This window comes from Saccoglossus kowalevskii, chromosome 7 (genome assembly GCF_978046115.1).
Source record: "Saccoglossus kowalevskii chromosome 7, keSacKowa6.1, whole genome shotgun sequence".
Classification (NCBI taxonomy): Eukaryota; Metazoa; Hemichordata; class Enteropneusta; family Harrimaniidae; genus Saccoglossus; species Saccoglossus kowalevskii.
Window position 1 is genome coordinate 17,841,099 of NC_140647.1, and position 13,097 is coordinate 17,854,195.

Sequence of the window (13,097 nt, forward strand, 5' to 3'; positions counted from 1 at the left end):
TTCGCAATTTAAATCACAACCAGTGGCAGTTACTTCAGTGCCACATCCACAGTTTAAATCACAACCAGCTGCAGTTACTTCAGTGCCACATCCACAGTTCAAATCACAACCAGCTGCAGTTGCGTCAGTGCCACATCCACAGTTCAAATCACAACCAGTGACAGTTTCGTCAGCACCACCTTCACAGTTCAAATCACAACCATTGGCTTGTACACAACAAAACAGTCAGTTCAGATCAACAAATAGCCAATTTTTACAGAAGACATCATCACTTGTAAAAAACACAGCACATCAATCACGAGGCAACCAATCACAGTTTGTCAAATGCAGCATCCCTGCCATGACCGCAACACATCGCCAACATGTTCAAGATAATGTACAGTTCAGTAGCAAGAGTTTGGAAAGTTCCAAAACATTATCAGTTGAAAGTGCCAAAACAGCAATCAAATTTACAGGTGGTATAAAAAGTTTTTATTCATCATCAAATAAACCTAATGGAAACGTCAAGAAATCAACATCCCATCAGTCATGGCAAAGTAAAAACCATGGCAACACAGATAACAGAAAAGGTTCAGTTTTGAATTCTTTGGACATGTACCTTGGTAACAAGACCGTCACCGGTTGTTGTGAACTAATGACTAGGGATAGGTTTGTTGTAGATGTAGCATATGATAAACAGTTGATAGAGGTCTTCAAGATGATGGAAAGCAAAGAATATGGTGAGAATAGTTTCATATACTCAAGAATAAATTTGCAATTTGAATTTCTTTTATACATTTGCCGTTAACCTTTTCACCACCAGTTCCCTCATTTTATCACAAATTCACAAAGTAGTTCTGTTCATGGTCTGCACTTTCCTTCAGAAGATTGGGACAAAAATAGCCAAATTTTTAGAGTGAAAACTGAATATTGATTCAAATTTTGTCTGCTGACTCCAAAATTAGGGTTTCTTTCAAAAAATATTGAAGAATATAAGTAAAAAAAAAAGTGCAGAAAGATTTGGGACATCTGGTGATGAAAAGGTTAGGTTGTCAGCACTATACATATGTTGTGTGGGTCTCACTACAAACAAAACACAGTATAGACAAACTGAGATATATACCGGTATAAATACACTGATCATACTTGTATGCCTGTACGTCTTTAAGCCATTGCCATCTCTTGCTGCTATACTACAGGTAATATATGTGATATAGAACCAACCAATGTTTTTTTTTTACTTTGCATGAATGTAATCTATGAAATAAAGTCTATATTTTGCTGTTTTATTTATTTCTTAGATGCTTCAACAAAAAAGTGGAACTTTGCATTAAAAGATTACAGGAATCTCAGTAAGTGAAGAAGAAGAAATATTTCATTGTCATGGTCTAGTTATCTCAGAAAGCTTGGGTCCACAAATCTGATACATGTTAAAAGTTTTCACTATTTCATTCTAGTAGTATCCCTCACCTGCAATGTGTACTGTATTCACATTACTAGAAACACTCAGTGAAAAATACAGGACATTTTCAAAATAATGTATATCATTGAGTCGTCTGTTTATTTTCATCTTTGTAGCTCTGTTCTTCTCTGGGAGATTGGACTGGGTAGCCTGTGCACTTACCAAATTTTCTACACGATCTTTAAACATAGGATCATTTATTATGGTAATTATATGCTAATTAGGTATATCTAACATTTTTATATTCTTTTTATAGTGGATGCAATTAAGCCATTGTCTGTTGACATTGAACCACTGCCTAATGCTGTACTGAGGACGTTCCACGCACAGTTGAATGGACGAGATGTCACTCGGCAGATCCCTGAACATAATTTGAATAATGTTGACAGTAAACTAGTCAACACACTGATGCCATTTCAGAAAGAGGGAGTCAAGTAAGTTCCCATTCTTTTATATTGTAACAATAGATTGACCATTATAATAACCTCAAGGGGATTTGAAAACAAAAATCACTAAGAAAAATTATTTTAAACAAAAATCTATATTTAAAAAAAAACAAAGTGAAGGAGAATAAATAATTTGCATATTCTTTCTATCATTTGCCCACCCAGAGTTTCTAATGGTCAACCCCTAAAAGTAAGCAAACTTATACAGTATATGATAAGCACATTTTTATATTTGCAGCTTTGTGATATCTCGTAATGGCCGTGCATTGCTAGCTGATGATATGGGTCTGGGGAAAACCATGCAGTCTATATGTATTGCATGTTACTACAGGACAGAGTGGCCGGTGTTAATAGTTGTACCATCATCAGTGAAGTTAACGTGGGCTGAGGTAAGTGCTGTGAAAACGAATGTTTGTTATTTCTTGGGTCATGGTTTCTGAGAATTTTTTGTGTCAGTGTCTGAGCAGGTAGCAAAGTCTTTAACATGTGTAGTTAAATAAGCCATGAATTGAAATCAATAGTCATGACATTCATCAGGTATGTATGTAGCAACCTGACTGATTTATTCTTAATATGGACAACCTAAAGTGCAACACTATATTGAATCCTGCTTTGGAACATGCTCAACTAAGTATGAAATGTTCAACGTTCGAAGATCAGTTAGACACAATGGCAATGTTCTGAGTTCTCATATATAGTTAGAAGGAATAATCTTGAAGGTTGGGTGTTCAAATCCTAAGGGAAATGCTTTGCATCAAATTATTTTTATAGTCTTCATGCTTATATTATTATGTCGAAAATGAAAAAAAAAATGCATGCAGTTATTAGAAATTGTTTTTGGAAACAAAAGTCTGGAGTCTGAAATGGAGTGGATATTGGTATATTTGTATATGGTCAGATTATTTCTTTATTTATCAAAATATTTCTTGGTGACATGAGATTAAAATATGATATATTATTATTGGTATGAGTCCTAAAACTCCTTAATCATTTTGAAATATTAACATTCAAATGTGATAAAAAATTTTCATTGCAGCAACATTAAAGTGTTCATTGTTACAAAATTTCATAATTGTTTCCCCTACTTGTGAATTCGTGAACAATGTTTTCTCATAAAAATTGAATAGTTTACAGAATATACTTTGATATTCATATGCTGATTATGTTGCTCAATATTTTTACGATGAGGTCTTGAGCCCAACACATGATTGAGACATTCTCAGCATTAAGTCTGGATTAAAAACTTGTTCTGTTGTAGGCATTCAAGAAATGGGTTCCTTCACTGGACCCTGAACAAATTAACGTAGTAAATACCAAGAAAGACATAGCTACATCAGGATTGGTGAATATTATAAGTTACGATATGATGTCAAGAAAAGCAGAAGAATTGAAAACTAAACGCTTCCAGGTAGTGATCATGGATGAATCACACTCTCTGAAAAATTTTAAAACAGCCAGGACAAAAGCTGCCATGCCACTGTTAAAGGTAATGTTGTGTAAATTTAGGATTCTGTTACCTTTTCTGATTTAATGCAAAATTAAATACTGTGGAATACTTTATTTTTGCTGGAATTTTCACTGAAAAGGCTTTTTGGGCGTTTTGTGTGGAATTTATTTTCACTGATTTTTGATGAGTTTAATGTGTAGTATAGGAAAAAAAGTATATTCGCTGGATTTTATGTTCACGGAATCATCCCTTCAGCGAAAATAGCGAAAATAAATTCCAAGCGAAAATAAAGTATTCTACAGTAGTTTGAACTGTGCATTACCTGTATAACTGTTCTTAGAATCTTACAAAACCTTGATGATATTTTAGTTTTAATGGCTTTGTTGAGTATAAAAGCAACTACACTGACAGCATATTGTGTCCAATATAATATTGACTAAAATTGTTTCTATTCACAGACTGCACCACGTGTGGTTTTACTATCTGGTACCCCGGCACTATCCAGACCATCTGAACTGTACACACAGATTACCGCCATTGATCCCAAATTATTTCCATTATTTCAAGACTTTGGCGTCAGATACTGTGATGGGCACCAGGTAAAAGAGTGCTGTAAATCTACTTCTGATGATGTATAACCCTAAATTTGTTTTTCAATTGTGTGAGCTATTGATGCAAGATGGCTGCCACATGCTGTTCATAATTATTGTTTAAAGTTGCTTTCCTAATCTGAACATCTGTGAATAATCTTCCCCTGACCAATATATACACGATCAAATGTTGAGAATGTGGATAGGTAATGAGAAATTAAATTTAGAAAATGAATACGCAATAGACATTCAGGAGGCTTTGTTTGCCCTCGAAGATTGTTACATTATAAGTATGTTTGTCTAAGGGATGGGGCCCTCCAGTACTCTCAAAATGAAATAGGTGGAAAGGTTAGACCAGTGTATCTCCTTTTAATATGCTTTCAGATCACATATTATGTCTTGAATTGAAATATGGTCAAAATACATTCAATTGAGGTTCATAATTCAAAAAATATTTCCATTCCTCCCAAGTTTTCAAGTATTTGTTCTAGTATCTGTTAATCATGTCCGAAAACAACTTTCGCTTACTTACATAACGTTGTTTCTTATCAGAATAACTGGGGCTGGGATTTTTCTGGCTCCTCCCATATGACAGAATTGCAGGTATTGTTGCAAGAGAAAATAATGATTCGGAGGTTGAAAAAAAATGTGTTATTACAGTTGCCTTCCAAAACAAGACAAATGGTAAGCTTTTTAGAATCAATGTAATCATGCCAAAATCAGATTTTGTCACCTGTTGTACTTTTTTGAAGCAAAAAGCTTGGCAGCAATGTCAGTAAGATTGTGTATGGTTGTCTAGTTATTTGTCACTCTCAAAACTTTATTTCTCATTGATGGACCACTACTGATAAAAACAAGATGAACACTGTGATTGGCTGTTCTTTGACGCATATATGTCACATATTTCTGAAGAAGTTGTGTTTATAGGAAATCATGTGTATTTCAATGACTGCTTTTATAATACTGTTTTATTCATTATTTGTAGATTGTAATGGATCCTGGTGTTGTAAAAACTCAAAGTTCGTCGCTAAAAGCAGCAGCAAACAAGATGTCAAAAGCTTTGAGTGTAAGTTACTGTAATTTAAACAACAATGAGTGTGCCCGAAAGGGAGGGGGGCTATGTGACTAATGTCATAATAATAATAATAACTTGCATTCTTGACTTTTTCACCACCAGCCTTTCGCGCCCAAATTTTTCTGCACTTTTTGATTATATTCTTCAATATTTCTGGAAATAAACCTTAATTTTAGAGCCAACAGAAAAAGTTTGAGTCAATTTTCCCTTATTACTCAAAAAATCGTCGGAAGGAAAGTGCAGACTATAAACTATTAGAATGCTTTCATAGACAGTTCTTATTGTTAATTTTATAAACAAACAAACAGTGGTTTTTTCAATAATTAATGCTTTTCTGTGAAGGTTAGAAAAGCAGGTTTGGTGAGGTTATGTGACAAAGACATTTCATATCAAAATTTAACAAAAACATAATTGTTTTTCTTTCATTTGTGCAGAAAAAGGAACAGAGAGGTGCCTTGTTACAGTATTTTAGTGAGACAGGAGCAGCAAAAATCCCAGCTATAAGGTAAATAACAATAGCCAGAATTCTTTTCAAACTTGATATTGTCTAACTGTACTTGTACCTAGAATAAAATTGTTTTAAATTTTTTCCTTTCAGGAGATACATGTTTGACTTGTTAGATGGAGATCATAAATTCCTGATGTTTGCTCATCATCAGAGTTTGTTAGATGCTCTCTGTACTGCATTAACTGAAAAGGTAAATGAGAAACTATTACTGAATAATTTTTAGAGGCTTGAACTCATTATTAACAGATTACAATATGTATGCACGTTCTGAGCTCTGGCACATTCCTCGTACCCATAGCAGTAATTTAAAAATGAGACCTATATGTATTCATAAAATTACAAAAAAAGCTAGATTTAATGGCAGATTTAGTGATGATATATTTTTGTTTACACATTTGAATGAAATTCATCTAACAGAATTAGCTTGAAACTGTTGCGATGTAGACATGACCTTGATCGATGCTGAACCATACTCTCCCATGTGTTGTTTTGCGAACTTTCCATTTAAGCGTTTAACAGTATCGTACCTCTGAACATGTGCATCAAAAATGCCAGCTGCTGGTCATCAGTATTTTTATAAATGCATTTCTTGAACTACCATTCAGAATACTGTAGAATACTTTATTTTCGCTTGGACTTTATTTTTGCTATTTTCGCTGAAGGGATGATTCCGTGAAAATAAAATCCAGCGAATATCCTTTTTTTTCTATATTTCACATTAAACTCATCAAAAATCAGTGAAAATAAATTCCATACAAAATGCCCAAAAAGCCTTTTCAGCGAAAATTAATTCCAGCGAAAATAAAGTATTCCACAGTATGTCTTGGTTCAATTGAGTTGGCTATGTAAGAAATCAGTTTGAAAGTGGACAGTGTGATTTCCATATGGTCATGTGACCATTAAATCTGACTGAACTGATATTATAACTAAACTTCTTCTGCCTTGATGAAAATTTGAATAGTATCATGGCTCTTATGATATACGGTAGGTACTGAGTGTTTTCAGAAAACATATTGGCCATAGAGGGCGCTCTCACACAAACACCTTTCTCTGGCTGCACTGTGAACTACACACTTTACAACAATTCCCTCTCATTATGAGGTCGAGTGACAGCAACACATGTTCTCATATCACTTATTGAGTTTATGAAACATTTTTTTTCTATTTCATGAATAGAAATATAACTTCATACGTATTGATGGTAGTACAACATCAGATCAGCGTAAAGTGTTGTGTGACCAATTTCAAGATGATGTCGACTGTAAAGTTGCTATCCTATCCATCACCGCAGCTAGCACCGGTATTACATTACATTCTGCTTGCCTTGTCGTCTTCGCTGAATTATTCTGGAATCCTGGTGTAAGTAATTGTGAAGATTTTAGTCTTCATAATTTGAAGTCATTCGTTTAGGTTCTAAAAGTCATTTAATCGTAGTGGCATCTGTAGTTATGATTTCTTTACTAGAATTAGACAAAATAATGAATTAATTAGCACCTATTTCATAAATAAATTAGCCACATAATTAGCATTTGGCGATAATTCATTGATATTTAGATATGGTTCATACTCTTTTTTTTAAATCTTTTAATTTACACATGGTGGCAGCAGTGGAAGGAAGATACCTGATTGGCATGTGATATTTGACCTGAATTTAGTGATCTGATTTGATCCATACTGTTCTATTTTGGGAAGTCTGAGATCCTGAGCTCAGTTTCAATCTTGATGTTCAGTAAGGCCAAATAAAATGTCCCGTTTCTTATCACTGTGCATGTCAGATAAAAATAGGACTCCTCATAACTTGTTTTTCTGGTTTCCGTAAAATATGGTTGTTTATAAATAAAAAAAGAAGCAAAAAAGCACCATTTTTGGAACATCTCCGGATCTTCTTTTTTGCTTGATAAAACACCATATAAAGTGTTTTTTATACAAGTCTCTTTTCAAATTATTCTAAAAACCAAGTGTTTTTTCTTGTGTATAGTTCATGTAGGATGTTTGCTTTTTATCAGGTCCTTGTTCAAGCTGAAGACAGAGTCTATCGAATTGGACAGAAAAATTCTGTGAATATACAATATCTTGTTGCCAGGGAAACGGCAGATGATTTTATATGGTAGGTACACTTTTGTTTGTGCCAGGTTTCAGTTCCCCACACTGAATGTCACTGCTGTCTCTCTTAACTTAACATTTGTCCATTGCCAATGTGAGTGCTGGATCTTCTTTTAAGATAAAATAAATTAGCCAGGACTTGATGTGTCAATGAATAAGTAGTTAGTGAAGTAGAGGTTAGTATTTAGTTTTGTTGATGGAATTATTAATGCAACTGTAGTCAAGGTCAATAATGTTTCTGTGTGGTACTGATATATTGACAGCATGAGACAAATTGTTGTGATTTTCAAGAGTCAGTGAAAATCATGACATTTTGTAGCAGTGTCATCAACTCTCACAAAATTTTGTCTACACAAATGCCATGAAATCGTAAAATCATGGCAATCCCTAGCTGCAAAAATATAATATTTAATCCAGTGTCAGTTCTCATTATGATTACATTTTTTCTCAGGCCATTGGTTCAGGAAAAGCTGGATGTTTTGAGTAAAGCTGGTCTTACTAAAGATGATTTCTCACAGGCTGATACCAAGCGATTCAAGGTAGTAGTAGAATAGACTGGAAATCAAATATTATGAGGTTATTACATTAAAACTGAAAATATTTAGAAACATACTGTACAATGAGTAATTTTCACTGGATTTAAATTTTGCTGATTTACCATTTCAGGCATATTCAATGGGTTTTTAAATTCACGATTTTATCATTTAGATAATGTGTTCTATGCTAAATTTTACATATTCACAGGGTTTTAATTTTAATAGCGCATTTTCCAGTCAGCGAAATAAAAAAATTAAAACCCAGTGAATAATTAACCCCTTTACAGTAGTACTAATCTTACTCATACTATTCTGAGAAAAACTTGTGACCCTATCAGGGGAAATTTGTTGTAAATTTCATACACCAAAAGTCCCAATTATACTGAAATAAACTCATCTATAGGCATTATGAATTTTCATGAAGACAGATACACGGTTGATACACAGTTATTTGTTTTACAACTTTCAGGACTCAAAACAGAAAGATATCATGAATTATTTTGAGACTTCCTTCATGGAGGAACCAGGGATCGAAGAACTGAATCAAATTGCCGAATTGGAAGCTGCATATTCTAAGGGCAGTTGCGAAAATGCAGGTTCTCCATCTACAAATGATTGTGACTTAGATGTTGCTGAAGCTGCTGCCAACCACAAAGGAACTGATGATGCCCCAAACAAAGATGGCGACTTTAAGCAATCCAGTACATACACCAGTATATCAGAAATTGACAATAAAAGCAGGATACACAAAATGACATTATTTCAGTCAACTGAATCTACAATAAAAAGAGATATATGTATTGAGGAGCAACCTGTATCTAAAAGAGCTCGGAGAAAATAGTTCATGATTTGAAATCAAGGATGAATGAAATTAAGGACTCAGAGCTTCCATTATATTGAATATATATTTACGACATAAAAGCCATTAAGGGACAACATCAAAAGATCGATGTTGAATAAAAAACTTATTTGCTTTAGTTTGGGGGGGTTGACCTCAACAAGTTTTCATCCTACAAAAACGATTTTATTTTTTAATGAAGTCAAAAAAATCATGGAGTATTTGTAGTTCGTTTTTTTTTTCTATCCAATCATGGACAAAAAATAACAGAAAATGAAAAAAAAAAATCATCCAAGACGAGAAAATGGTTTGGTCCGAGTGTAAATATGTGCGTCAAATGAGGTCAATTTCAGGGCATGGATCTAGAACCAACTGCTATGCCATACTACTGTTCGATTATTAATTTGTATTTGATGGTGAATGTAGTCTGACGCCATCATCAATATTTATCAATTAAGTTTCAGTGGGGGGTTGGGGAAGAAACTAAAGGAATTAAGTTTTTTATCCTACATTGAACTTTTGATGTCGTCCCTAATTGAGATGCAGTTGTTGATATTATTGTTCGTTTTTATTTCCTGAATACCCTGGTAACTGTGTTTTTGTAAGAATAAACAGATATAGTTTAACATAGTCAAAATGGTGCAGTAATTTGTATGGTATTGGTACTGCTCATGGCAGTGGATCTTTAATTTGTACTACTGGTACTGAATATCTCAAAAATATGTACATTATTAATTGTACAATTTTTTGCAGAATTTCAGCTCAAAGCCACTGATTGAAATTATTTGTGGAAACGATATACTTATTTGTTTGAAAACTCAGATGACAAATAAAGTCTAGCCTGACAAGTTGGCGTAGGTGGCGCCCAGGATTTCTGCGAACCCCTCTCACGTGGATGTGGTTCGCAGCAGTCCAGGGCGCCACCTACGCCAACTTGTCAGGCTAATAAAGTCGAGTTTTAATTTATTTGAGTAGAGTATCGCATCCTAAAATTAAAAATAAAAAAAATTGTAAATTTATGTCCAAAATCTCATGCTATCAGTGAGTCCTAACTTAACTGTAAATGAATCTATATCTGAATTGTTGTACTCCCTTGATGCACCTCACTTTTCACCACTAATTCCCTCTTCATCACAAATTCACAAAATAGTATTGTTTATAGTCTGCACTTTCTTTCAGAAGATTGGGCCAAAAACAACCCAATTACTTTAGTAATAACTGAAAATTGATTCAAATTTTATCTGTGGGCTCCAAAATTAAAGCTCATTTCCAGAAATATTGAAGAATATAAGAAATCAAAGAAAGCTTAGAAAGAACTCCCGTGTGCTGAGAGTATTGAAGACACATTAAAAATTAATTCAAAATTACTTGTACATGAGATATTGATAGAAAAGCTGAAAACTAATTATGTACATCAGGTAACTAATATGAACAGAACAGAACAAAAAAATTATGAATTATTATGCTAATTAGAGAATTAATATGAACAAATTTTAACCCAAAATTAATCAGGCCTGTCTATTGTCCTAGAGCATTTATGTACCAAATTTTATTCAAATGTGATGATCAGTAATTGAGATATCAGTGTTAATTAATTATGTTAATTAGGAGATTAATAAGCATAACTATTTACCAAAAACTAATTGGGTTTCTGCATAGTTTTCTTTAAAAGTTTCATTAAAATCCAATTTGTGGTTCTTTATATATCAGTGGAACATTATGCAAATTAGGTAATTAATATCCAATTAAAACTAATTAGGTCTCTGCATAATCCTAGAAGATCTATGAAGTCTCATTGAAATATGATGATTACTACTTGATATATCAAAAGCTGAAAATTAATTAATTATGCAAATTAGATAATTAATATGTACTCATATTACCCTAAAAACTATCAGGTTTGTGCAGTGTCCTATGACATCTATGTACCAAGTGTCATTGAAATGTGATGATTACTACTTGAAATATCAAAAGCTGAAAATTAATTAATTATGCAAATTAGCTAATTAATATATACTGATATTAGCCTAAAACTATCAGGTCTGTGCAGTGTCCTATGATGTCTATGTACCAAATTTCATTGAAATGTGATGATTACTACTTGAAATATCAGAAGCTGAAAATTAATTAATTATGCAAATTAGGTAATTAATATGTACTCGTATTACCTTAAAAACTATCAGGTCTGTGCAGTGTCCTATGACATCTATGTACCAAGTGTCATTGAAATGTGATGATTACTACTTGAAATATCAAAAGCTGAAAATTAATTAATTATGCAAATTAGGTAATTAATATGTACTCATATTACCTTAAAAACTATCAGGTCTGTGCAGTGTCCTATGACATCTATGTACCAAGTTTCATTGAAATGTGATGATTACTACTTGAAATATCAAAAGCTGAAAATTAATTAATTATGCTAATTAGGTAATTAATATGTACTCGTATTACCCTAAAAACTATCAGGTCTGTGCAGTGTCCTATGACATCTATGTACCAAGTGTCATTGAAATGTGATGATTAGTACTTGAAATATCAAAAGCTGAAAATTAATTAATTATGCAAATTAGGTAATTAATATGTACTCATATTACCCTAAAAACTATCAGGTCTGTGCAGTGTCCTATGACATCTATGTACCAAGTTTCATTGAAATGTGACAATTAATACTTGAAATATCAAAAGCTGAAAATTAATTAATTATGCTAATTAGGTAATTAATATCTACTGATATTACCCTAAAAACTTTCAGGTTTGTGCAGTGTCCTATGACATCTATGTACCAAGTTTTATTGAAATGTGATGATTAGTACTTAAGATATCAGTGGAAAAGCCAAAAATTGATTAATCATTATGCAAATTAGGTAATTAATATTGCACAGATTTTTACCCAAAACTAATCAAATCTGCGCATTAGTTTGGAGCATCTGTGTGCCAAGTTTCATCAAAATCCAATGAGTGGTTCTTTAGATATCAGTGGAACAGTTATGAAACAGCCAAAAATCAGCTAATTATCATGCAAATTAGGTAATTAATATGCATGGATTTTTACCAAAACCTAATCAAATCTGCGCATTGGTCCAGAGCATCTATGCACCAAGTTTCATCAAAAACTGATGTATGGTTCTTGAGATATCAGTGGAACAGACGGACACACATACACACATACAGACAAACTAACTGCAAAGACTCCCTTTTTGTGCTTCGCACACGGGAGTCAAAAAGTGCTGAAAATTTTGACCACCAGAATATCTGGTGGTGAAAAAGTTCCGTCCTGTCTGTACCTAGTCATAACTAAAGAGCATTTTCCAACTCAGAGTGCGATGGTCATACAGTTCTGGCAGAAACAAAATCTGAATTGCATGCCGATATGCATATATTACAGAAGAATTTCTGCCCCATATGAAGCCATGTCTAAAGAAAGTCAACACTCATTGTTTTGTTGAAATTTGCTGTGTGTGATGGTAAAACATTTCCAATGGAAACAAAATGTGAATTGCATGCTGATTTGTACATATTACAGAGTGGTAAAATCTCTATAAAGACAGTTGGGCAGAGCTATTCGTTATAGGTGATAAGGTCTATCATAGTCTGTCCTGCACCAACTTGATAATGACATAGTCCCTGTTGGTACTTTTCACAGTGATCCCTCATGAGCTAAACACCATACATCCCAAAGAAAAAGGATGAGTTATGTGTGAACTAAGTTGCGAGTTATATGTGCAAGAATAATAATAATAATAATCTTTAATCACTCAACACCCATTGGAATGATGAAAATCGATACATGACAATAAAAAAAAATCAAAGATTTCTTGTTTGTGCGATTCAGATGCAGGTTTCCCTAATTCTTGGCGTTTTGATGAGCTATTGAATGTTTATGTCCATGCCTGTCTGAGATCTTGATCCGGAATGGCAGAAATGCTTGGTTTTGTTTTAGCACTAAAATAACCGCCATTTGGCCATCTTTAATTGGATGATGAAACAAAAGTATGTGTATATATGTAGGACATTATGTATGATGTTACACACTATGTCTGAATAGAATTGAATAAATGATTTTTTATTGAAAATCTTTACCCTGATTACTCTTATACTTTTGTTATTGAT

The 13,097-nt window shown here is 33.3% G+C and overlaps 1 protein-coding gene across 1 annotated transcript; it reads left to right on the forward strand.

Moving 5' to 3' along the window:
- Positions 1–66: 66 nt before the first annotated feature.
- LOC100372661 (SNF2 related chromatin remodeling annealing helicase 1-like) lies at positions 67–9,621 on the forward strand. Its single transcript, XM_085501202.1, has 14 exons — positions 67–719; positions 1,281–1,331; positions 1,698–1,875; positions 2,126–2,276; positions 3,146–3,373; positions 3,793–3,933; positions 4,477–4,608; positions 4,910–4,990; positions 5,434–5,504; positions 5,598–5,697; positions 6,684–6,866; positions 7,514–7,614; positions 8,062–8,149; positions 8,616–9,621. Exons 1-14 carry the CDS (start codon positions 341–343, stop codon positions 8,985–8,987), a joined length of 2,256 nt encoding a protein of 751 aa, XP_085357328.1. The 5' UTR covers positions 67–340; the 3' UTR covers positions 8,988–9,621.
- Positions 9,622–13,097: the final 3,476 nt, after the last annotated feature.

What these genes read in the sequence shown, in the direction of transcription:
- LOC100372661 (XM_085501202.1), top strand. Translation starts at nt 341, where the DNA reads ATGACCGCAACACATCGCCAACATGTTCAAGATAATGTACAGTTCAGT. An exon ending in TGAAGTTAACGTGGGCTGAG is followed by an intron (nt 2,277 to 3,145) that starts GTAAGTGCTGTG and finishes GTTCTGTTGTAG; the next exon opens with GCATTCAAGAAATGGGTTCC. An exon ending in GTACTGCATTAACTGAAAAG is followed by an intron (nt 5,698 to 6,683) that starts GTAAATGAGAAA and finishes TTTCATGAATAG; the next exon opens with AAATATAACTTCATACGTAT.